Genomic DNA, 26,257 nt, shown 5'->3' with positions numbered 1-26,257 from the left:
TTATATATAATATCTATATTTTATATGTAATAATTCTCGGTATAATTCTATATATATCATGATCTCTGAATATAGAAATATATATATGTTATATAATAAATATAACAAATAACTGTTAAATATTTGTATATGTAATATATAATCTCAGTTGTTATAATATATTTAAAACCAACCAAATAACTCTCTAGAGAGAGACAGAGAGAGAGTATATTTCAACTCAGTGAAATATACACATGAAATAATCCCCTTCCCCCACTGACCACTATTAACTGTGTTGAGTCTAATGCTTTCTTTCTCTCTGGTACTTAGCAACCATAAAAACACCTCAGCCTTAATCCATGAATGTTTTGTCACTTTGGGTCCTTAAAATGTTATTTCAGCTATTAAAGATTAGTACATGTTTTAAATGTTCAACTCTTGTTGGAGTTGAATCCCTGAGGATGGACTGGTGGTCCCAGCATTTGGTGGGGTGGGGGTGTGAGGGGGAGATCTGCGTCTCCCATCCCACCTGTCTCTACTTGCGCTTCTCTGCTTCTAGTGTATGAAGGAGAGAGAAAGAAGATGTTTATTCTTTTGACCGGTCAAGACAAATTTTTCCCTTGAGGAGACGGCTGGTGGGCTAGAGTGGCTACAGTCAGAGAACCTTGTCCCATGAGATAAGACACTCCTAAAGTCGTTTCCCTGGAGAGTCTGCCTTTATTATGGTGAATGCTCTGGGTGTATTTCACGATGATGATGCTTTCCCTCTCTTTGCCAGAGCCACAAGGAGACTCTTTTTGTGGCTCTTCATGAGGAGCTGAAGTAAGTAAAACTGGTAGGGTTGAAGTAGGTAAAATTCATGTAGTGTGGGGCGCAGCTAAAATGCCCATCCCCAGGAGTTTCTCACTCTCAAGCTAATCCACATGCAGCCTCCAGCAATTCATCAGGACTACCATTTAAGTATTCTTACCAGTTTGTGGTTTCCAGGTGAGCGAATCTCTCAATCGGGACTCCGGATTCTCCTGTCTCTCCAGATTTCTGAGTGGCAGTTTGCTTTGCAAACTCAATTCTTTGAGGATCCCAAGAGCAATCATTATTTTCACGGCCATTAAGTGACAACTTTCAAGGTCTTTACAAGAGAAAGCTGAAACTGGAAGTCTCTAAGCCAATTTTGAACTTAGGGGAAAAGACTTGGGGAGGAAAAGAAGCCTTCAAGTGGAAGGCAAAGAAGTCTCTAGATGATTTTTCCATTATTCCACAAATGGAAAAACTTACAGAGTTAATTCAGAGTAGTGAAATCTGCCTATGAGTCTGACTTAGTCCTTATTTTAATTTCATCTGGGCGGCCCCAAAGAGTGATGACATTGATGATAATTATTACAAGAATGAGACATACATTTCAAAGATCTTATATTATTCAAAAATGCCAAAACAAGGGAATATAGCTCCTAAAAGTATATCAGTTTCACTAAAACACTAAATACTGCTCTCTACCTCCTAGATGTTCTCAGCTGAAATAAGAAAAGGGGGATTTGAAATCCAAAATGTTGCAGCATTTATTAGACTCATATTGTCTTGTAATTGTTTAACCTATAGAAGTTTGGCTTTTTCAACAAGACCAAGAGCCCATTTCAGCCAGTTACCTTATCAGAGTCTCCTTCTTTAGCTTCACGCACTGCTCTGCACACAACAGACCTTCATTAAATCCTTGAATCAGATTCGATACGGACTTGCTTGATGTTTTACCGCACTGGGTTGGCAGGAGTGGTGTCCCAATCTTGCTTGTCATTCTTGTCTCTTGGTTTAAAATGCTGTGCCTTGCAAAAGGCTTCTGTGAGCAAGTACTTAAGGAAAAGAATTACCCCTTTCAAAAGGGTCTGAATATGGTCTTTCGTGAGGCCTATTACAGTGCCTTATACCTCATTATAATCTACCGGGGAGTTATTGTGCATCTTGTAATGGAGGCTAAATTCATGTTTCATTCACCTGATTAGTATTTCTGTATTGGCTGTGGTGCCAAAAGGAGTATTTTCCCTTTCCGTTTCTCTTTTTCAGTAGTGATATAAACATAATACAAGGCAGTAGAAAGAGCATCCCCTTTCCAGAAACAAACAAAAACCAATTACAGTCAGTCCTGAGGGAAGTCTTTCATGGAGAAAGCCAAGAAAAGCAGAAAGAAAGCTGAATGCTTCTGCCTTTATCTGTCCTCCCTGCCTCGCTGTTTTAGGATCACATTGTCACAGCCCCATTTGGATTCTTTCATGCTCGGGTAGGGAGGAAGAATTTTTATCAACGCATGATTGATGTGTCAAAGTCTAGAAAATTTCATTGGAGAGGAGTCCATGCCTTTCGGGGCTCATTTGTTATACGTGTGTTGGCTATAGGGCCAAACAGGGGGCCCTAGGAAGCAAACTCAGCAGGCCAAATGCAGCCCCTACCCTGTGCCGTCCCGCTGTCCTCCTGCCTTGCCTAGAGCTCAGCAGGAAGAGTGCCCGGGAGGATATGGTGTGGGGAGCAAGTGAGAGGGCTGGGTGGCAGCTGTGGCAGTCCTGCCCAGCCCTGAGGCCACTGCAACTACTCTTCTGTACTGGTCCTGGGGCCGCTGCTCTCAGATCAACTCTTTGCCCTTTGATTCTGCCTTTGGGCTGGTTTTCTTTCTTTGACTCTCACGGATACTGCAGTGCTGCTTCTTTCCTTCTTCCATTTAACCTAATCATTTATAAAATGAAATTCTTTTCCATATTTATCCGACTTCTGGCTGGAGGGAGATCGGATGCAAGGGAGGCTCTTGCCTCCGTCTCAGCAGTGGTCCCGCGGCATCTCTGGCAGTGGCAGTACCTCTAGGGTTCTGGGACACCCTCCAGGGTTCCAGCTCCCACCAGGACACCTGGCTCAGGCCCTGGCCATGCTTCCTTCTCCCTCTGTCCCTTTGCTCAAGGGCCTCCTGCTTTGCCAATATTGGCACTACCTTTCACAGTGGTCTATTTGGCTTCTGAAATTTTCCTCCCCTGGTGCAACACTTCCCTCATTATATTCCCTCTGTGGAAAATACACTGAGTGGTTTCCATCTCCTGATTGCACTGGACTGCTACTCCTCTCCCTGGTATATTTGTCTTAGCCCTGATGAGACAGTCCCTCTATGCTAAATGTTGTTTTATTGTTACAAAGTTGCTTTTCTTTCTTTCTTTTTTTTTTTTTTTTTTGAGACAGAATCTCTCTCTGTCGCCCAGGCTGCAGTGCAGTGGCACATTCTCGGCTCACTGCAAGCTCCGCCTCCCAGGCTCACACCATTCTCCTGCCTCAGCCTCCTGAGTAGCTGGGACTACAGGCGCCCCCACCACGCCGGGCTAATTTTTTTGTATTTTTAGTAGAGACGGGGTTTCACCGTGTTAGCCAGGATGGTCTTGATCTTCTGACCTCGTGATCTGCCCGCCTCAGCCTCCCAAAGTGCTGGGATTACAGGTGTGAGCTACTGCGCCCAGCCCACAAGGTTGCTTTTTAAAAAGTTAATTGAAACCAAGCATGATGCAGGTGCTAATATGTAATCTCAGTAGGTCACTGTGAATATTTATTGCTGGAAATTCATCAGATCACGTCTGATACCTGATGACCTAGAACAGCTTAGATGCAATATTCTCAATAACTTGCATCAAACAGAACACAGACTCTTCCAAACGGTGGGCCAAGATGTCTCTAGCAGAAAACCGCAGGTGGATGGGGTCATTGTATCTGCAGTGGAGACACTGGAGTGAAATAGACCTGGAGTCTACTCTCAGCAATTCCAGTTATTGGCTGTGTGAGCACAGGCAAGTCCCTCGGTGTCTCTGGCCTTAGCTGTCTCCCTAAACAATGGGAGTCAGAATATAGCAAGGAGGTACATGTAAAGGAGCATGTGTGCACAGCATGTATAAACCTGCCTCTAGGGCTGGCTTGCTTTCTTTGTTTCTCACAAATATCACCATGTTTTTGTCTTTCCTTCTCCTGTTTAACCTAAGAATTCATAAAATGACATTCTTTCCCTTATTTTTCTACAGTGCAGCTAAGGTGGAATTCTCAAAAGAAACTTTACTTGAAAACCAAGGGAAACCAAAAAGGAAGTAAATAATCTGGCACAAAGGCAATAAAGTTACACTTGTAATGCAGGGGTCCCTGAACAGGCATTGGCCAGTGACTATTTCCAGGGACGTGGCCTGCCTGTCAGGCTTGCCCTTTGTCTCAAAGCATTTGACTTCTATGTGCCAACATAGTTCTGAGGATGTGGTATATTGCCTAACTGAATACAGTGTCCCTTTCAAAGACAAATTCCTATTCCCTCAAAATAAAACCTTCCCTGCTTGCCCCTGCATGTGTTCCTTGGAGGCTTTATTTAAATAAAGGGACCATCCCCTCCTCAAGGCATCCTCCATTCATCATGTTGCCCCTAAACCTAAAATCTTTGAGCCAGAGAAGGATCTGAGAATTCTGCCTTTCAACAGATGAAATACCCTCTTGGTCCTGGAACTGGTACTATGATTATCTAGCTAAAAGACAACCTTGTGTACATTTACCTCTTTAGAAGTTGCCAATCAAAGAAAAAGTTCTGGTTGAAGCTTGATACTTCCTTTAGTATCAAGCTTTAATAACACTTTCTTTTCAGGGTTCCAAGGAACCAGAAAGGGAGCTGTCCAACAAAATAAAGTAGCCTAGGTACCACTTGTTAGCATTTTGTTAAAATATAGCCATTTCTTTAGAAACAAATTAAAACATGCAATCTTCAAATAATGTTTCATTGCACCTACCAAAGAATAAACACTTATCACCAGTCCGGAAGCATGGGCATCTTCTTGACTTTGGTTCTGGCAGCCTCTCAAAGATCACTGCAAAGGAAAGTAGGTTTTTCATTGGAAAGAAAAGGTGAACTCAGAAACGAATCCCATACCCATCTACTCTAGACCACACCTATCTGCACCTCTTTCCTCTAAGACAGGAAGAAACAGATTTCTACTATTATTTTCAAGAAACCAGAGGTCTTGACAATTTGATACAGTGAGGCTCAGTCCTAGACTGTAAACCAACCTGTGTAATGAAAAGAGGTGAGAGGCTTAAGAACCTGGGAACTCACAACTTAGAAATATGTAGCGTGTTTTAACTGCATGTTTTCAAGGTCCTGGTGTATGATGGTCTGGCGTGTTTGAACGCTTCTCTGGGTGATATGCCATCAAAGGTTTCTTGCCTTCTTTGAGGTGTTAGGTGCAAGTACAGGGACTCTGTGAGCTCATAGTCTCTCTCCATCAGTAGGTCTGCCATAACGGAGCATGGACTATTTCAGGGCAACATCAGTCCGTGTTTAAAGCAACTATTGAATTGGACTAGAGTGATACTTCTTGATCTATGCTGGTTGTAAACAGTATGCTGCTAAAATACCATAATGTGGCTTGACATCTGTACTATAGTGATTTCAAGAGGGGGAAAAAAGTCTGCTAGATGCGAGCGAGGTGATGAAAATGTTTAAATAAGTTGGCTCAGTGAGATTTCAGCCATTCTAAATACATCTGTATCTTATCTATGCTGTTATTTTAAAGTTTAATATTCTTTTCTCTTTTTCCTTAATTCTATTATAAATCAAAAGCATCAACCCACTTGAAACTTATTGTTGATAAAAAGGTATATATTTATGCATGTATATTTGTATTTAGCTATGTACAATATTATATATTGGCCTTTATTTACCCCGTTAATTTTTTATTAGGACTAGAGGGAAAGCTTACCAATTTATTTTCACTGTAATGGCTTCTATTTGCAAACAGTAGGGTTTTTAGTACAAAGCATAATAATCTCTACATCAGTTTTCCATGACTGCTGTAACAAATTACCACAAATGTAGTGGTTTAAAAAACACCTTAATAACCGAACAGTGCTATTGTTTAGAAGTCTGGAATGGGGATCACTGGGCTCACAATAAGGCGTCAGCAGGGCTGCGTTCATCTGGAAGTTCTAGGGGAAATCTCTTTTGTTTGTCTTTCTCCTTTTCCATCTTCTGGAGGCTGCTCTCATTCTTTGGCCCTTGGCATCTTTCATCTTCAAAGCCAGTTCTGACTTCTCTGCTTCCCTCTACCATCTTTTAAGCCCCCTTATGTTTACCTTCGGCCCAGCTAGAAACACCAGGATGATCTCCTTGGTTTGATGCTTAACTTAATCTAAATACCCATGGAGTCCCTTTTGCCGTGTAACCTGACATGTTTGAAGGTTCTAGGGATGAGGACATAAACTTTTTTTGTTGTTGTTGGGGGGAGAATTATTCTGCCTACCACAATCTCATAAGAAATAAATCTGCCATCTTTTCTTACCTTCTGGAAGTGGCATAAATGGCCTTGTATTGGTAGTTCTGTCACTCCCCTTGAGTGGATAAATTTTTCTCCACCATTTGGTATACCTTTACCAGATTATTTCAGAGCAAGTAAATGAAGGGGTCTCCGTAAGACTAGAGGGCTTAATGTGTAGCTGTGTGGAAGTAATTTTTCTGGGATTACATTCAATACCTCCATTTGAAGAATGTGGTTAATAGGCCAGGTGCTGTGACTCCTGTCTATAATCCCAGCACTTTGGGAGGCCAAGGCAGGAGGGTCCCTTGAGGCCAGGAGTTCGAGACCAGCCTGGACAACATATCGAGACCCCCATCTCTACAGAAAAAAATTAACTGGGCATGGTGATGCAAGCCTGTAGTCCTAGGTACTCGGGAAGCTGAGGTGGGAGAATCTCTTGAGCCTGGGAGTTCAAGGCTTTGAAGCTGCAGTGAGCTAGGATCACACCACTATACTCCAGCCTGGGCAACAGAGCAAGACCCCATCTATCTAAAAAATAGAATGTAGATAATCATATGTATTTTCTCTGGAGCCTAGAGCTGATCTGACAGTCACAGAATCCTGAACTCTGTACACTTTCTTCTACTTAGTAGAAGAAAGAGAAGAGTACTAACTGCCTCAGGGGGCTCTAGGAGCTTGAGTGCATAGAACCGCCAAGAAGTCACATTTAAAAATTAAAACTTTATTTCTAAAAATTCAGATTGCAGAAGAAGAATCTTAACTACACAAGAGAGAGATGAAATAGCTCATTTCCATCCCATATCAATACTTTCTTCCCACCCCCGGAGACAGGTCATTTTAATCTCCATTTATGTTTATCTTGTTTTGCTTTTTCCTCTGCTCTGATGTTTGTTAGGCTCTGAATAGATATTTATTTCCTCTTCTCATTAAGCCTACAAACATCTAATCATTCCTATCTATTTGGTTTTCATTTTTAATAATTTATATTTAAATGTTGGCAAATTGAATGGTCTAATTTTGCCCTTTGAATGCCTATGCATTCAAATTCTTTAGGCAGAATTTATCTCTTGTTTTTTAAATTCTATTTTGAGTTTTATAAAAAATTGATGTTTCTTATTATCCCCCAACCCATAATTTTCTTCAGTGAACTTTTTGTTTAATTTTCTTTTGCTTTAACATTTTATTTTTCAGACACCTCTCATTGAACCTCACGTTCCTCTTCGTCCTGCTAACACCATTACCAAGGTAATGGGATGTAGGTGGGTTGATGAGCTATTGAGCTAGCTTCTTAAGTACCTCTGGAGGTGATCCATATGTCAGGGCATCACATCAGGAAGCCTCTGATACATTTTCTAGAGACAGGAAATATTCAATGTCTCAGTTCTCAACATAAACCAGTGACATATCACACAAGTGAACAAAGTAAACATACTGAGTGAGTTACGTTTTCCAAGCCAGAGTCAGATTGGAAAGTGGTTTCAGGATTTGTTTGGTTTGTTTTCCTTCTATAAACACTTCTTTCTCCTCCCCTCCTTCCACCTGATTACAATCCAGGTCCCTTCAGAGAAGATCCTCAGGGCTGGAAAAATTTTACGAAATGCCATTCTCTCTCGAGCACCTCACATGATAAGAGATAGAAAATACCACCTGAAGACATACAGGTATGTGTGCTAATTCTAAAGGCTGTGGCCCGCTCACATTCATATTTAGTGAAAATCGAACAAAAATGTTTCTCCCTGTTTTCCATGTGGGTGCAGCCCATTTTGTAATGCCTTCAGGTACTGGAAGGTTAGGCTTGTCTTAGATCTCAAATTAACTGCAGTTATTTAAGTATCCTTAATATTCCCAGCACCTCCTAAACTAAGTTGTTTGGATATTGGTTTAGTTGTGATGAACAAAGAGAAGAAAATTTTTGTAATTTCTGTTTGCTAGTGACTTTTAGGAAGCCTACTAGATTTAGATCACATTCAACAAACATTGACTGCACACTTATTTATACTCAAAGACCTGTACCAGGTCCCTTTTGGTATATTAGCTCATTTCATCCACATAACACTGCTAGACATGTATGACCATTTTTCGGATAACAAAACTGAGGCTTGGAGAAATTAGTTTTGCATGTCCAAATCACAAGTCTAGTGAGTGACAGGGCCAGGATTTAAACCAAGGTTGGTTGATTTCTGGATTCAGTGATCATTTCATTCATTCAGTCATTCATTTATTCCACAAGTTTAGCACTTACTGGGTGCCAGGCACTATTGTGTTTAAAGCCCTAAGGATACAGCAGTGAACAAAACATGCTTTACAGAGCTTATTTTCTAAAGTAGGATTCCATCCTAGCATGCATATAGTAAGATATACAACTCTGTATCACATATATATTCATATAGAATATGGATTCCTAATTGTAGTTGTTACTGGAGTTAAGAAATGACAGAGATGAAGACTGAGGTTTCATGGTTAGCTGAACCTTCTGGGATGACTGTACCATGGTGGGCCAGTTAAGAACTCGAGTCTAATCCCTAACTTTTGATTTTATTAATTCAGCAAGTGTTGAGGGACTAGAATTGCCAATATGTGGCACACAAGCCTTCACTCTGTCTTCCCAGTCCCAGGGTTCAGACATGACAGCCCTGTTTCAGCAATCAGTGAGACTCTCTTTCCCATTTAGCCTAGACATGACCTCAGAACCCATCAGCACTGGCATGAGCCAAAACCCATTTGACTCACAGGAACCAAATTCATAAGACACACTGAAAAGCTAGAATACAAATTTCAAAGTTACCATGAAGGATGTATATCTTCTACCAACTATGATAGAACCTATAAAGGTTCTGGTTCAGGAATTTGAGCATAAATAACTGCTCAGTAAATGTTAGTTGAATGTGATCTAGATCTAGTATCTACAGGGTTCACCTTAAAGCAAACCTACCAAGTATACGTGCCTCAAGATCTAGTTTCCCTCTCAAGGACAGAGATAGAAAAAATATATTGCACATTCTTCCTCTTCTGATTATTTTTTCTATACTCCATGCAAACTAATACTCTTCTGCTTGCATTTGGCATGAATATGTTACAAGACCAAAATTGACAGTGTGTTACATTTAGATTGCCCTCTTGTTGACAGAATTTTGGAAATGAGGTGGGACTTGAGAACGTGCCTTAGTCTTAGTCTTATCAGTAGCATATTCCACTTAAGACACATTCCGTCTCTTAGGACAGATTGATTACCTAGCCCTTTTTATGTTGATATTAACTAACTACCATTTTGGATGTTTACATTTGTAAGTCGTGTTCTCCAACACCGCAAGTTGATTCTTTTTCTAGTCTGTGGACCTGTATTAGTCTGTTTTCACACTGCTGTAAAGAACTATCTGAGACTGGGTAAATTTATGAAGAAAAATGGTTTAACTGACTCACAGTTCCGCAGGCTTAACAGGAAACATGACTAGGGAGCCTCAGGAAACTTACAATCATGGCAGAAGGCAAAGGAGAAGCAGGCACATCTTACCATGGCAGAGCAGGAGAGAGAGAGAAGGGGGAGGTGCCACATACTTTTAAATGATCAGATCTCATGTGAACTCATTCACTATCAAAAGAAGAGCAAGGGGAAAATTTGCCCCCATGATCCAATCACCTCCCACCAGGCCCTTCCCCTGAAGCATGGAAATTATAATTTGAGATGAGATTTGCGGGGCACACAAAGCCAAACCATATCAGGCCATATCAAACCATGTGGCCAAAGTCACATAGCTATACACTGCTATAATTTTAAGAAAAGTAAAGGTTAAAATAGATAAATCAATGTGTCACATGTCTTCAGAGAGAGTTCAACCTTTTAAATTCATTCAGGGGATCTCAAAGATCTCATATGGTTAAAGGAACTTTTTCTTTTCAAAATTATATTACTTTTTCCCTTAATTTAAGATGTGATTGCGCTTTGCCAAGTATTGACTTGCATTAGGGAAAATTCATTAAAATATGTCAGGTTTGATGATAGATCATGGGAACTAGAAGTCAGAAACCATCATCTCTTTCGTGCTCCATCGTATTAAGATTTTAAACCCCTGAAATATAGGTGTTATGTCTGTTCCACGCCCTGTGACACAAATTAATGATCTATTGGGAATAACCATAGGACTCAACTGGAAGCCAGAAGCATGATTTCTTTTTTCTGCAGGACAGTCTGAGTTCCTTGTCCCAGATCTTATACTTTTCAGTTCCATTCTCTCTCTCCCTCCTGCTTCTCACTCCATTATATTATTGCTGCAGTATTAGGGGGCTGTAGTCTCTCCAGATGCAGCATAACCCCCCAAAATCACTATACTAGAGGTCTGCTCTCAATTCTAAATCATCTAGGGATCATTAATGGAAAGGATACCTGTGATTCCATCAGCTACAAGTGGCACAACTGTGTGTCGTTGTTCAGTATTTTGACTGCAAGATTCTTATACCCTTTGTAAGGACTCATCAGATGCTCTGGGATCATCTCAAGTCCGTGTGCTCTTTTTAGTAAAGGTAATCATTGAATTAAAAGCCAAATGAAATTGATTTTATGTATTTTACATGATTTTGCCACTAACCAATTCTCAAATTAGGAAAGAAATATTTTGGAAGGTCTTATGTTTGGTTCAGAATGATTTATAAGTAGGTGACTGTGCCCATTGAAGCTCTAATGTACGGTTATAGACTGTAATAAGGGCAGTCCTGGAAATATAATGACTTTCTCGGTATACCCTCCCTGTGAAATATTGTGAAGTCAGGGTCAACCCCAAATCAAGGAATCCCACGATTCCTCTGATAGATTTCAGAGGTCTAAGAGCTTTTAGAGGCCATCCATTTTGCTCCTTCCTTTTTTTTTTTTTTTTTTTTTTTTTTTTTGGAGGCGGAGTCTCGCTCTGTCGCCCGGACTGGAGTGCAGTGGCCAGAATCTCAGCTCCACTGCAAGCTTCGCCTCCCCGGGTTTAAGCCATTCTCCTGCCTGAGCCTCCCGAGTAGCTGGGACTACAGGCGCCCGCCACCTCGCTCAGCTAGTTTTTGTATTTTTAGTAGAGATGGGGTTTCGCCGTGTTAGCTAGGTTGGTCTCGATCTCCTGACCTCGTGATCCACCCGTCTCGGCCTCCCAAAGTGCTGGGATTACAGGCTTGAGCCACCGCGCCCGGCCATTTTTTTTTTTTTTAACAGGCAAGGAAAGTGAGAACCAGAGATTTGAAACCATGTGGCCAAAGTCACATAGCTAAGTAGCAGATCTAGTTCTGTATCTCATGTCTCCCGCCACTTCAAGACTGTTCCTAAAGTGGCACAGAACCATACTAAGTCTCCTCCAGTTTCAAGTAGAGAGGAGCTCCCTAGCCCGTGCCCCAGAGGTGGTGCTGTCGTTAGCATGAGAGGGGAGGCCACCAGTGATTCAGTCCCAGCTGCAGACAGCCAGCTGCTCTGTGACTCCCTGCCTTGTTCCATCATTCCTTGGGATTGAGCCATCACTAGGACTTCAAGATTCCATTTCCTCTCTTGAACCATCATGTTGTGGACACCTGCCCCCTTCCCTCACCCCATGGGCAGTTTCGGTATTCCCGAATATGTGAGTGTGTATGCTTATGCATTTCCTAACTAATGTATACAGTTTGCTTATCCAGACCAACTCACCACAGAAGGGCATCTTGGGGATTGATGTGTGAATATACAGGAAGCCAGCAAGCATTTGGAGCTCTTCAGATGACAGGCTCTGGAGAAGTGCTAATGCTCATTACACAGAACTTTTTCAAGGAGATTTGCATCCCTAATTGCTTGTTTCTCCCAACACCCTTCCGAGGAAGATCAGTAGTATTACTTGAAAATATAAAGTGCTATATAATTTTGCACTTATACGGCGCCTTTCATAGCACCTCTGAGTGCTTCATAAACATTAACTCATTCGGCACAAGACTCAGGTGGAGACAGTCAGTATGTATTTTGCTTTGCCTCCATCTTGCACTGAGATTTTCTGGGACTGGCTCACTAGGACAGAGTTTCTGTTCCTCTGATTAGCTTGCCAGACAATCTCCCCCTCTGGCAGCCTCCGGTCTCCCCTGGTGCTGCAAGTTGTAATGCTTTCATTTAACCAGCCTTGCTTTAAAGGTCTGTCATGAGCTGAGTGGCTTTTTTGGCTTGTATTAGCATTTGAGAACCTGAAGCTACCGCGTGTGGTGCTTTGTTTGCCGTGAGACCTCTTCTAGTAGGAGACCATTAAGCCCTTTGATAGGTTCTCCTCTCAGAAGTCATCTCCCATCCTCTATCTGAAAAGGGGTGACTTCTATGTCTCACCTCTCCTTAGACAATGCTGTGTGGGAACTGAGCTGGTGGACTGGATGATGCAGCAGACACCATGTGTTCACTCCCGTACTCAAGCTGTTGGCATGTGGCAAGTCCTGTTAGAAGACGGTGTTCTCAACCATGGTAAGATGAGCCCCTCTCAAGAAATGCTAAGTGCATTTCCCTGGGTAAGTAGTTGCTGAACTCCCAAATGGGCAAGAAAGAATTACAGTCCTTTTAGGGACCTGCAGAGCTAGCATCTTCATTTAGCGATACAAATACAGCAAGTAGATGCTATTGATTGCTATGTTCCACCATTGTACCTTCCTAACTTGGGAGAATGTATGAAAGGAAAATGAAATTGCAGCCTGAGTGCATCAGTTCCAATTATGTTTATTAGTTTGCATTCACGGTTCATTGATAGTGTGATTATACTCTGAGCAGTGCATAGCAATCCTGATACAGGGGCAGAATGAAGAGCAGTGAAGTGTGTGGCTGGGCTGATGACCTGAAAGTAAGTAATGAATTCGGAAGCTGCCTTTTAACTGTGCCACTGTCTGGGAGAGCCAATTTGTATACCCACAGGATGACCATATTTAAAATCAAGAATGTGCTCTGCAATTGTGACTCTTGATAACTGCAGGGGCTATGATTGAACAGAGTAGCTCTTCAGGACTGGCATGTAACTGGCCAGACTCTCATGCCATTTGTTTAAGACACTTCCAAACAGACAAAATATTAAAACCATTTATTTCATTTTCCAACACCTGGGAATCTAGTAATGGTTTTGCCAGCGTTTCTCGTACTTTAATGTGCATACATGTCACCTGGGTCTCTTGTTAAAGTGCAGATTCTGATGTAGCTCATCTGGAATGGACTCAGAGTCTGTATTTCCAACAAGTTCCCAGATGCTGCTGCTGCTGCTCCTCCAGGAATCACCCTTTGAGCAGTAAGGGATCTACTGCTTGTCTTTACCTTTTGAGAGTATTGATGCTCCATCCTGAAAAGGGGCTCAAGGCTCTAAGACATGTACATGAGGGATTCTGAGCCATGTTCATTGTCTTTGTTCTACCAAGATTTAAATCCTGTTTAAAGGAGCAAGAGGAAAAAACTTTAAAAAATCAGATTGCCAAGAAAATTACTACAAAATCCTTCTAGCAGTGTGTGATCTAGAAACCTGGTCTGGTCAGCTTTGTTCAAACAACTAATTTTATACTAACATTTTTTTCCAGAGTGCAGACAGTACAGTTGATAAACAGTACATATAGAAAGAATAACAAAATTCTGATCCTGACAAAGCAGATTGTTTTTAAAGCCTGTACTTTCAAAAGCCGTGACAGAACATGACCTGGCAGTTGGTTCCTTTCCTGTTGGGGACACAGGTCCCACATCCTAGAAAATATCAGGAAGGCGATTTCTGCAGGTCAAATTGTTCATCTCAGAAACGCTGGCAGGTCCTCAAAGGGAGTCCCACGGAGGCCCAGGAGATGGGTGGGTCTGAGAGGGCTGTGGTGTGCATGACTGCAGCCCCGAGGTCATGTCTTCCAGCTGCACAGCCTGGGCAGGGCAGAGTGAAAAGGGTGAGGAGGCTCCCAGCTTTGCTGCCACTTGGCCATCCTGCCCGACACCCTGCATTTGTTTCCAGTGAACGGAGCTGTGAGGCTGAGGTGCCGCAGCTGACACGTGCTTCCATGTTTCCCGTAGTGGACCAGGAGCACCATTTCCAAGACAAATATTTATTCTATCGATTTCTGGATGACGAGCACGAGGATGCCCCTTTGCCTACTGAGGAAGAGAAGAAGGAGTGTGATGAGGAGCTCCAGGACACCATGCTTCTGCTGTCACAGATGGGCCCTGACGCCCACATGAGGATGATCCTCCGCAAACCGTGAGTGAGAGCTCGTGGCTCACCCCTCCAGGTCCTGAGGCTGCCTAGTATGTAGACATACCACAGGGACAGACACAAGGCTGCTCTCAAAAGCCCTAGCTGTCCCCCATGGAACAAAAGGGAGCAGCTGAAGGGTGCCACAGCAGTGCTTGTCTCTGTTATTTTAATTTTTGTGTTTGATCCGGATGGCTCTATTTTCCATTTGCATGAGTTAAAGCTGTAGAGGTTGTCATTAGTTGGCTCGGGCTGTCAAAACTGAGTCCCCATATTAAATGACCTTTGGTCAATGACAAACAGAAACTGCTCTGTTTCTATGCCAGTCTGCAGTAGCACCTTTCTCCCTACTGCAACAGGACAGAGGTCATCAGGGCCATAGCCTTCACACCCAGGCCTACGTTCATTTGTTCCTTCACTCATTCAGCACATGCTCCTACCCTCCTCTGAGGCTTCTTAAAGCTCATTCTTCTGAGCACACCACAACTACATTACCCCTGTCAAGTCCCCCATTGAGCCACTGAGGCAGTCTCTCCCTTCTTTCTCAGCTGAACCCACCTTCAGGAGCAGGCCACCACCTGCAATTGAGGACTCTGAAATGTTTAATCACATCCACTCAGGAAGAATGTATTATTAAGCCCCCATCTGATGCAGGGCACTCCACTAATTGCTATGGGGCATATAAAGAAGCATACGCTGTGGTCCTGATCCTCAGGGAAACCTTTTCGGTAAGCGGTGACTTGGCACTTGCTTCCGAAACTACCACACAGGCTTGTATTTTTCGGCTGGAAATGAAGACGCCCTCTGCCCTGCAGCCAGCGTTGGCCAGCTGTGGATGTCAGCTCTGAGTCATGTTTGGCTGACCTTGGTGTATTAGTCTCGAGAAGGGCATTACATGTTACATGTCCTGGGTGTCTGCTGGGTGCTTTCCAAGAGTGAGGTGTCCCTCAGGCCAGCCTTCCCAGAGGCTGCCCCTCAGACCAACCGGCAGTTAGCCTCTCTGAAGGCACTTTAATTTCGTTTCCCCAGGATTCTTTCACTTGCCCTTACTCAGGGCTGTCCCCTTTGTCAAAACTCTCTCATGGGGTCTGACTCTCCCACACCATGTGTTTCAAAGGCCTCCCTCATCCCAGCAGATACCATCATCCTTAACTCTAGAACCATGCTCTTCAGGTCTGTAAGCCTCAAAACCCTTTCTTCACACAAAAAGATGAACAGGAAAATCCAAAACATCAAACAAAGCTAGAGCTTCACTGACATAAGCAGGAGTGGGGTCCAAGAAACCTGCCCAGCCAGTGTATGGTTTCTCTGCCCTGAAGGATCGTAGGACAGCGTGGCTGAGGGGGCCCGAGAGAATCCCTGGGGCCTGGGAAACTCAGATGAACACCACCATTTTAAGCCATGTTTTCTTTCTTGTCCCCTCTTGTCCCACTGTCCCTCCTGCATATTTCCCCATCATTTCCTGGGTCCATCCCCTTTTTGCTGTCCTCCTTGCTGCCACCTGCATCCAAACCAGCATATTCAGTGGTTCTGAATCAAGGTGGGACAGCCCCCTAAGGGCTGTTGTCAAAGCGCAGGAGAGGGCCAACTGCTAGCACTCACTGGGCAGTGGCTAGGACCAAGGGCTACCAAACACACGGCAGTACCTAGGAACCCAACACAATAAGGAGCTGTCCTGAGAACAGTGCCCCTGTGGAGAAATATTGCAGTCAACTATGAGTTTCTCAAAGGCAAAGACAGATCTCATTTTACTGCATTTGTTCATTTATTGAACACCTACATTCTTCTAGACACTATATTAGGTGCTAAGGCATTAAGGTAAGCATTGAACAAGAAGCCTTCTCCTCCTTGGAGTTTTCTGTCTAGCGCAGAGGATAAACCTTAAACAACTACTTATGCAAGCAATCATTTAATCACAGCTGCATCACATGCTACAGAGGAAGATGTAGTGTGTGTTAGCACAGCCTAATGTAAAGCAGGGTTTAACCTGGTGTGGAAGTTAGTAAGGCCATATCCCTACCTCTGTGCATTACACCACGTAAGCCATCAGTAAGCCTTTGCTGAGTGAGTGAATGAATGAATGGAAGTGTGAATACACAGTCCCAGCTAATGTTCCCTCAGCTCTTACTTGCTCCGAGGGAGGCAGAAATGCCATCTGATTCACAAATGTTTTTGAGCATCTACCAAAGAGATCAAAAGAAAAAAGTAATAAAATGGCTCCTGCCTTTGGGGAGTTTATAATTCCATGGGAGAGGAATTCCCAAATTAGATTAAGATCCAACAATCATCAATTGAGTGCCTGCTGTATGCTAGGAACATTCATGCTAATTGTTTGATTTACCCTTCTTCACAAGAGACTTGAGAGCTTGTTTTCATGAGTCACCTTGGGAGAAATGGGAGTCACTGCTTGTGCTTCCTTTTATTTTCCATACACCATTGAATTGCATGATCCCTGGCAGCCCAGATTCTTCATAGAATATTACATTCCAACGCTGACACTCTTCCATTCTATTGCTAGTTGTTGAAGTACAGGTTTTACAAATATTCTGAGATACATGATTTTGGGTGGCCCTGGGATTTTCCCATCTTCTTAGGTTTGTCTAAACTTTGCAAACATTGGAATTGGGCTGGCACTTCAGGAACTCTTCAGTTTTCTTTCTGCCAGAACAACAGCTCCCGAGAGATGGGAAAGTGAAAAAAAAAGAATCTAATTTTTTGGGAGCAAAATTCCAACCCCTTGTGTTTATACCCACCCCCCCTTTTTTTTTTTTTTTTTTTGATCTGCTAATAATCTTTGGAGCTACTACTTTATTTAAGTGGAAAGAAAACAAGCGTAGTTGATCAAGAATTGCCAGTATCACTACTGTCCTTGAAGGGACCAAACGAGCACTTCACTCCTGGAAACTGAGGGCATGTTCAGAGCTCCTGGAAACTAAGGGCATGTTCAGAGGTCCTGGAAATGTTGACTTTTTACTGCCGAAAATGCTAAGTCATTAAGAAATGTGGAGGCATGAGATGCATTGGCTTCATACTGACCAAGGCAGGACCTCCCGACTTTTAAAATTAGCACAGCTGCATTTTATAATAGTCACCACTGCCAGAGAGGTTGCAGAACTCTGATAATTACTGGGAAAGAAATAACACAATATTCTTTGATGAGAAGATTACTTTGAGAATTTGATTGTATAATGAAGATGTTGCTTTGAAAGGTACTTCCTATTGTTCTGAATCGGAGACTTGCTAGCAAAAAAAAAAAGTGTCACTTGTTTTGACAGGCTACTTAGAAAAATTCTCTGTTTATTACATTAACTGCAGCATTTTAACTGTCAAACTATGAAAGAATGTTCTGTAGTTTAAAAAACAGAATAGAGCTTCAGGGGAAATTTTTTGGCACACTCTTGTTGCTATTGGTATTGAAAAAAAAACACATACATTCTGCATGTGAAATTAGCTTTTTATGTGGTGGCAGACAGAGTGACTCACAATGCCCGTCCTGGTTTCACAGGTGCAGACCTGGATGGCATTTGGGGGCAAGCACTACAGAAGATGACAGTTTGACGGTGCTGTTGTTGTAGTTCCCAGACAGGGCCATCAAACACAGAATGAGCTCTCAGAACTTACTGTTTTGATTTTGCTTTGTTTATAAATCTAAAAACAAGAGGTTGCCCTATAGCAAGTAGATACAATGGGGACTCTTACCAGTAGAAATGTGCATTTTGGCTTTCCTTAAGCAGGTACTTTGGTTAGAGAAACATGCGTAAAAGGATCTGGAGTGACTAGGTAAGCAGAGTATTGTAAACTTGAGGCTGGCTGTAGGTAAAAAAGAGGCTTCAAGGAGACAGGATGCTCTGCTGTAGAAGTCTTCAAACCACTCCTTCCAACTAAAGTGAGATACAGGCTCGAATGTTCAGGATGGTCTATCAGAGACCAGCCTAAAGGTGGGAGGGCGATTAAGTAGATACTATTTCCCAAATCAAAATTTAGATCTGCAGTTCTGAAAAAGCATAACAGCCTAGAAGCCTAAGTAAGTTGAGAAACAGATAAGTCATTTGGGCCCGAGCAGAGAGAAATATATGTGTGTGTGTGTGCGCATATATATATATATATAACATTAAGAGAATTGTTGGAAGTTGGGGAATCTTCCAACTGGGTCAGAAACACAGAAACTCGAGTTTGTTTATTTTATGTGATAAATTAATATTTCAGGTGCCCTTGGGATTTTTCCCATCTCCCCAAGTTTTTTGAAACTTTGTAAACATTGGAATTGGGCTGGCAGTTTCTTCTTTTGACTCTTTCTGCTGGAATAAGAGCTCCCAGAGATGGGAAAGTAAAAAGCAAGGAATCTAATTTTAGGAGACAGACATTCCAGCTCTACATGCATGTACACACATACCCCCGCTTCTTTTTTTTTTTTTTTTGATCTGCTAATAATCTTTGGAGCTACTACTTAATTTTACTTTAACAGAGAGAAAACAGGCTTAGTTAGTCAAGAACTGCCAGTATCGTTGTTGTCTTAAAGAGACCATCTGAGCACCTTGCTCCTGAAAACTGAGAGCATGTTCGAAGGTCCTGGAAATGGTTTTTTTGTTTGTTTGTTTGTTTGTTTACTGCCCATACTCTGCTAAGGCGTTAAGAAATATGGAAACGTGAGATACATTGGCTTCATATCAAACATATGCTATAGGGCGTAAAGTTGAAAGGCAACAATTTAAGGTGGATTAAATGACATAAAGGCAAAATGCTGTAGGGGAGAGGGGACGGTATTGTTTATCGCTTAATTGGCTGCCTGCCCTAATGCAAGGCTGTCCTGCAGAGGCTGGGTGGAGACTACCCCGCTGCTATTCCATTCCACACACTTGCTCTAGAGGGCGCGTGAGAGCCTGTGTATTGTGTCTTAATTAGCAGTGCCTGTTTTAGTAGGATCTTTATTTGTCTAAACTCTTTTCCAGGGTGTGGAATTTAAAATCCTGGTAATTATAGAGGGATTTGTTTCTTCAGGGGATTCCAGATTGGCAAGCCTAAAATTGGTGTTGGTTAGGGTTTTGATTTCTGCTCGGATGTGTCAAGAGAATGTCCAGTTACGAAGTACATCTCAAATGCTAATCAGATGAGAAGAAAAGCACGACCGAAAGAACCTAGGCTTCTGAAGTAAGACAGTCACTGTGAATCCTTCCTTCACTGCATGGCGACTTTCGCCTTGGTCATTGCTTGAAAGATTTCAGCATCACCAGTGAAAGCTTGTAGAATTTACCTGAATAAATGATTGCATTAAGTGGGTCATTTCTCTGCCTCTCCCCGTAAAAGCCATTTATTCTTATTCCTCATATCCACACGGCCAGAAACCAACCATTGGATTGCTACCTTTCTGATTCAGATTCAGGAGAGGGGAGGATGAACTTAGCGGCTCATCTACAGTTTAGGGTTTATTATAAGATTGCCTCAAGGTTTTAATGACTTTTTATTGTTAAAGTCGATCTCTTTATTGGAGAAAATTTGGAAACCACTGACAAGAATTAAAAAAGAAGAAATAACACCAGCAATCACGTCTCAGTTCATTACTGGTAACATTTCAGTGCCTATCCCACTGGTTATTTTTTAATTCCTAACTTTTTACACTTAATAACATATCATAGCATTCTCTCTTAAAGTTAAATATCCTTTAAGGATGGAGCCTTTAAATAGTATATTCTCTGAATGGTTCTTTAGTGCATTCAGTTTGTGATCGTTGGATGTTTAGGTTGTTTCTCAAGCCTTTTCTATTTTCTTTTCTTTTTTTTTCTTTTTTTTTTTTTTTTTTTTTTTGAGACAGGTCTCACTCTGTCACCCAGGCTGGAGTGCAGTGGGGTGATCTCAGTTCACTGCAGTCTCCACCTCCTGAGCTCAAGTGGTCCTTCCATCTCAGCCTCCTAAGTAGCTGGGACTGTAGGCGCATGCCACCATGCCTGGCTAATTTTTTAGATTTTTGTAGAGACAAGGTTTCACTATATTGCCTAGGCTGGTCTTGAACTCCCAGATTAAAGCAATCCTCCCACCTTAGCCTCCCAAAGTGCTGGGATTATAGGCATGAGCCACTGGTCTCAGCACCTTTCTTCTTAAGAGCAGCAAAAAAATAATATTTTAATACTGTTCTTCCCAGAACAAAGGAATAGCTCCTAGCCGGACAGGGGCACAGGCAGAAAGATGCTGGGAAAGTTTGTGCAGGGGACTGTAAATTGTTTCACACTGAGGGAGTGACCGGACAGGAGCACTAGGAGATACGGCTGGAGAGTTAGGCTGAGGTCAGTGGGGGCATCTGCCATGCCCTCTGTGTATGTTGGATATTTTATAGTCATTTGGGGCACCACTGAAGAGTTTTAGAGGGAGTTGTGGTGTGATCAGATTTGTAGTAGGTTGATTTCTCTGCTATCTCCAGAGAGTAGACTGGAGGGGCCAACTAAAGACAGAAAGCCAGATACTGAGTTTTATGAGATTATATTTGTTGTAGTTTGAAATGATAGCCTTTGAGATACATGCATTTGACCCAACAGTCTTGTAAATAAAGTGAAAATGCTACTGAGCACAAGAGCTCTGGGTTCTATTCTTACCAGTTTACCATTATATCATCTAACATCTTCAGATTACAAGTCTCTTAAGGTATAAAAGGAGTTCAATAATACTGCTTGCCCTCTCCCTACTTCACAGTAGATTGGAAATGAAAACAAAAGTGCCAACTGAATTTAATTATAGCCACCATTTATTGAGTATATGTGTGCTAGACACTGTGCTAAACAATTACTTAATTCCTTCAACAAAACTCTGAGGTAGTTACTTAATGTTACTCCCATTTTATGAACAAGGAAACAGAGGCTTAGGCTGAGTCACTTGCCTTTGGTTATCCACAAAGCACTAGACTCAGGCTTCGACTCAGGTCTGCCTGACTCTTGAGCCTGTGCTCTTTACTGTGCCCTACCACCTGCCATGGTTCAAAGGGGCTTCAGAATGGACTCATGGGTTTATGCTTTGAGCATTGGAAAGGAAAGGTGTCATGGAAATTCAATTTAAAATAATTCTTACAAGGCTGGGTGTGACTTGTAAGAATTGTGACTCATACCTATAATACTAACACTTTGGGAGACTGAGGCACCCAGATCGCTTGAACCCAGGAGTTCAAGACCAGCCTGGGCAACATGATGAAACCCCATCTCTACAAAAAATACAAAAATCAGCCAGGTGTAATGGTGCATTCCTGTAATCACAGCTCTCAGGAGGCTGAGGTAGGAGAATCACCTGAGCCTGGAAAGTGGAGGCTGCAGTGAGCCGTGATCATGTCACTGCTCTCCAGCCTCGGAAACAGAGCGAGACTCTGTCTCAAAAAAAAAATAATGATTACAGACTAATCTAATTTCATTAAATTATTACCATATAGACCAGAATGGAGTGCACCATCTACTGTTGAAAAAAGTCCTCTAGCATGGCAGATTCCCAGGCGTGCTATTAATCCATAATGGGTTAAGATGATGATGAAGATTATTCTTTCCTGAGAGAGTTACATGCTGCTAGAACCTATAATTCTTTTATTTTTATCTTATGTCCTGAGTTTTATTGTGTATTGTCAGGAGCAGAATCCAATGGGCCATATGGGTCTAAAGTTTTAAAATCCATTGTCAAACTGATTGCACAGAAATGAAGTGCTTTATAGTTTTAATTGCCATATGATTAGGGTTGCCAGGTTAAATACAGGATGCCTGGTTAAATTGGAATTTCAGTGAATAACAATGTTCTGATATAAGTATATTTCATGCAATATTTTTATTTGCCAAATCCGGCACCCACTTATAATTAATCTGCCTCTCTTCACAGCTCCTTTGAAGAGTTGCTGGAAAATTTAGTCTAAAGATCACATAAAAAACACTGAAAACCCACAGCTCTGGAAAGAGTCAACTCACTCCAGAGTAACCCTCTAGCCAGAACCACAAACAAAACTTAATCACTAATATTTGAATACTACTATATAGTTTATATAGTGATCTCACATCCCTCCCCTCTTTGAATCACTAAAAAGCTCCATGAATTAAGTATGGCTCATGATAATCCACTATGTCCTGACAAAGAAATTGAGCTTAGTCAATACCAAGTGCCTTTCTTAACATCACACAGCAGTATATGTGGCTGAACTAGGAACTGATCCAAATCTTACTCCAAGTCCAATTTTATTTCTTCCTTTTTTCTTTCATTAACAATATTATTTCCTCTCTACTAGGTTGCCTCAAGTGTGTCCTCACTAGTGAATTTACTGAACAAGCAGTGAAATAGCTACAAAATGTGGATAATCTATGTCCCTGCTTAGTTAAGAATCGACATTTTGCAAGGAAAAAGTAACAATGCATTCATATAACACCTTCTCAAAAAACATTTGCATTTTCCATCTCACATGTATATTTCATCCTCAAAGGCAAGCGGTTATACTATCTGACTCCATCCAAATTTATTTGTTCTTCTCAACTTGCTGCTTAGGTGTTTTAAATGAAAATATTTGTACTTGTACCTTTTAAAAGGTTTAATGTTAAACTCCTTGAGTGTCCTTGTAGTAAACACTTTTGCTGGAAGAATGTTGGGCATATTCAGTTTCTAAACATGATCAAACCACATTGTCCTAAAAACACTTAGCCCTCAGAAGCCATGAATTATGGAACCCTTACTCCATGCCCTGACAGTGATGACTTCATTTCTCACAAATATTCATGAAGCTTTTGCTCGTTATTGTAGTTGTAGACTGTATTCATTTCTAACTTCACAAAGCAGGAAAGGATCCCTGTGTACACAAGCTCTGCTATTAGGACTAGAAAAGGAACTTAAAATGTCCTTTTTGGGGTTAAAGATAAGGTGTGAGGGTGGTGGCATGGCAGGGAGCTGAGCAATCGGAGCTGGGTAGGATACTTTAAATGTGCAGTTACCAGGTTCCTGGAATGTCTCATTGACACTTAAGAAGCAGGGGTCCTGAGAGGTGAGGCAAAGAAAAAACATGCTTTGCTGGTTTTGCTAGACAAAGGAAGTGCAAAACTGCACTAAACTTTCCTTTAAGGGAGGTGGAAGAAGTGAGACCTTAAGAAGATCTTAGCAGTGTTGGAAAATGGTCCAAGCTTGAGAAAGGACTTAAAAGTCAGAGAATCAGGTGGATTGAGATGAAGCGTTGCATCAAAATAAAGCACCCCACCCCACACACACACAAAAGAGCATTTTTTTAAAAACCTTGAGGCTTGACCATGGTTTATGTAGATACTTATAACATTGATTTCTCCAGGTGTTTTTCCCCTTGTACCAAGGTCTGCTAGGCGACAGGTCTAGAGGACTGGGTTATTTGCTTTCTTACCTGCATGTTTTACCAGGGGCCATGCCAATGTGCTGCTTGGTGGCTGGATGAATCCCTCATTTAATCCACGTTCCAATAACTGAGGAGCTCTGTCTCTGACCTTGATAAATTCCTTGATAAGACTGTATTTACCAGCAGCTTCCAATATCACCTGAGCCCTCCCATCCTTTAATGTATAAACTGCTTCCCTATCCATCCCCATTTATTATCTTGTCTGTAACTAGACATTGCTGCCAGAATGCATCCCCTGCAGAAACTAGGCCTTTCCACAGCGGGATCCGACAAATCCACATCAATGTGGCACCACGCAGATTTGTAAAGAAGCAGGGATGCCTAATATCTCTCCCTGTGACATCTGGAGAAGGACAAGTAAAGACCAGGTACATTCACCGGCTGCCACTCAGAGCAGCCAGAGAGTCAATTCACTTCCCCAGCCTTGTAGGTTACTCTTATGAAGGTGCATGGGAGTTCTCTCCTCCTGCTCGGGCAGTGTTCCCTTTACTCTTGAAAGCCAAATTGCCTTCAGTCCTTGGGACCCTTTCATTACTGTTTGAACAGTCTGGGGGCTGATTTGCAGGATCTCTTCTCCATTTTTTTCCCCTGTCACCCCCGTAAAGACCAAAGCAGGAAAGGTGCTTAATGCCAGTTTGCCAAGAGAAACCCGCTTTTAAAATGCGACTTTGTTCCGTGATTGTGGTGGGGAGCGCTCAGTTTTAGATGTGATCGGGTGCTCTTTGAGGGGTGGGGTGGATCGGGGGAGAACCTTTGTCTGATGTGAGAGTAGAGAGGTGAGCCTTTTCTGAGACACTAGATGGCACAGCAGCTCCGAGCTGGCGGCCTCCGAGAGGCTGGGCTGGTTTCTGTTACTGCCGCTGCGAACACTGAGACTCCCCTAGGGTGGGAGGGGGCTCCATTTTGATGCACTTTGGTGGGCACAGGTTGACCAGACTGACTTTTGCTCCACCTGGCCTCCTCCCTGGGACTCACCTCAACTTTCAATCTTAATGACATGTTGAGGCCCCTGAGGGACAGTGTTCTGGCTCACAGCAAATCTCTCATGAGTGCTTTTGTTGCTTTGCTAGCTGTGAATGTACTCATTTTTTAAAGTAAGTCTCTTCACACCTGGCAGTCCTGACTCCTCTCACCTCATTAAAACATTGGTTGTAAACAGGACCAAAAAGTTCTTCGCTGCCTGGGTGGATTGCCAAATGATAGTCGCTTGCCCTGTGATTATTGTGACCACCTCAGACCACAGGGTTGGGGTTTTGTTCTTGTCGTGTTTCTCTTTTTTTCTTTGCAGCTTGAATGTTGTTTAGGATTCAAAAACTAAACTGTTTTTAGGCTTAGTTCCCTCTAGTCTCGAACAGCTGCCGTGGACCTCTCTGAGGCATCCAGGGAGTCCCCATGGAAGCCTCTCTTTCTCTGCGTGGGTTATTGATGAATGAAAGACCAGAAGAAGGTAAAGCAGGCTGCCCATGTGGGCTTCTGTGCAGATGAGGTGGTCACACCCCCACAGAGCTTCACCTGGAAGTGCTGGAGGCTGGCCTTGCAAGGAGGCAGGTTTCCTGGCAGGCTTCACTTTGGGAGAGGTACCTGGGGAGCAGGCAGGCTCACACCATCCCCTTCCCTCTCACTAGCTGCCAAAATAGCAAGGATTTCCTGGGAACAGAGCCCTTCCCTGCTCTTCCTGGGAGAGCTGCCTCCTTTTCCTACTGTGTTACCTGGAAGAGCCTGGGGTTTTCACACCCTCTCTTCTGCTTCTTCCAGGCTCCAGTGCTCACCCTCAGTCCTCCTGGGTCATTTGTTTTTACAGAGCAGGTCTCAAGGTCTTGCCTGGCAGTAAATCTGCTCCTGTCCACTACTGAGTGTGATGGGCGTGGGAGGGTAGGGGCCTGACCAAGTTGTGGGGCCCTTTGATCAACTCCTGTGACACCACCCTCTCCTGCCCTCTGGGCTGATTGACGCACAGCTGTCTCATCAGTGATGCTGTGTTACTCCTGTGATGGTTTTCTTCCATGAGGGTTGAGCTGCGGCTGCTTCCAGTCTTGTTTCTCAGGCATTCTTTTCTCATTTGCTCTCTATTATCCAGGGATTCCTCAAACTTTCTGGTCTGCTGATAGTTCATCCTTTGTGGTGGTGGTGTTGCTCATGTGTTTTCCAATGTCATTTTGCATGTTAAAATATCTTTTCTGCCAAACCTTTAGCACAGCAGACAAAAATCTGGCTAAAATGAAGAGATTAGCAAGGTGCTGCTTTTTGGTCTTGAATGGTACTTCCGTTTAAAGCCCCGCTGATCTCAACATAGGTACTGAGTACCTTTAGCTGGTCTAAGATGGGAATTTGTTTTTCACAAACAGATGAGTAAGTCTATAATCCTAAGAAAATATAGACCTTTTTTATTATTTTACAGAATTTGGAGTAAGAGGTGAGGTCCATCATTTTCACATCTCCTC

At 42.5% G+C, this 26,257-nt stretch overlaps 1 protein-coding gene across 7 annotated transcripts in view; it reads left to right on the top strand.

Annotated features, from left to right (window-relative positions):
• The window catches only part of RAPGEF4 (Rap guanine nucleotide exchange factor 4), a 326,385-nt gene that overhangs the window by 222,647 nt on the left and 77,481 nt on the right, over positions 1–26,257 (top strand). For 5 of the 7 annotated variants that reach the window (XM_017856973.1, XM_017856974.1, XM_017856975.1 and 2 more), the window contains 4 exons: positions 7,473–7,526; positions 7,836–7,942; positions 12,596–12,717; positions 14,278–14,461. In XM_017856973.1, coding sequence (XP_017712462.1) covers positions 7,473–7,526; positions 7,836–7,942; positions 12,596–12,717; positions 14,278–14,461 — 467 coding nt within the window. The remainder of the gene's footprint in view (positions 1–7,472; positions 7,527–7,835; positions 7,943–12,595; positions 12,718–14,277; positions 14,462–26,257) is intronic. The other 2 variants (XM_017856976.1, XM_017856977.1) reach the window with 1 other exon arrangement.

This window comes from Rhinopithecus bieti, unplaced genomic scaffold, assembly GCF_001698545.2.
Source record: "Rhinopithecus bieti isolate Rb0 unplaced genomic scaffold, ASM169854v2 scaffold_43749, whole genome shotgun sequence".
In the NCBI taxonomy this organism is placed as follows: domain Eukaryota; kingdom Metazoa; phylum Chordata; class Mammalia; order Primates; family Cercopithecidae; genus Rhinopithecus; species Rhinopithecus bieti.
This window is presented reverse-complemented; position numbering and strand designations above follow the sequence as displayed.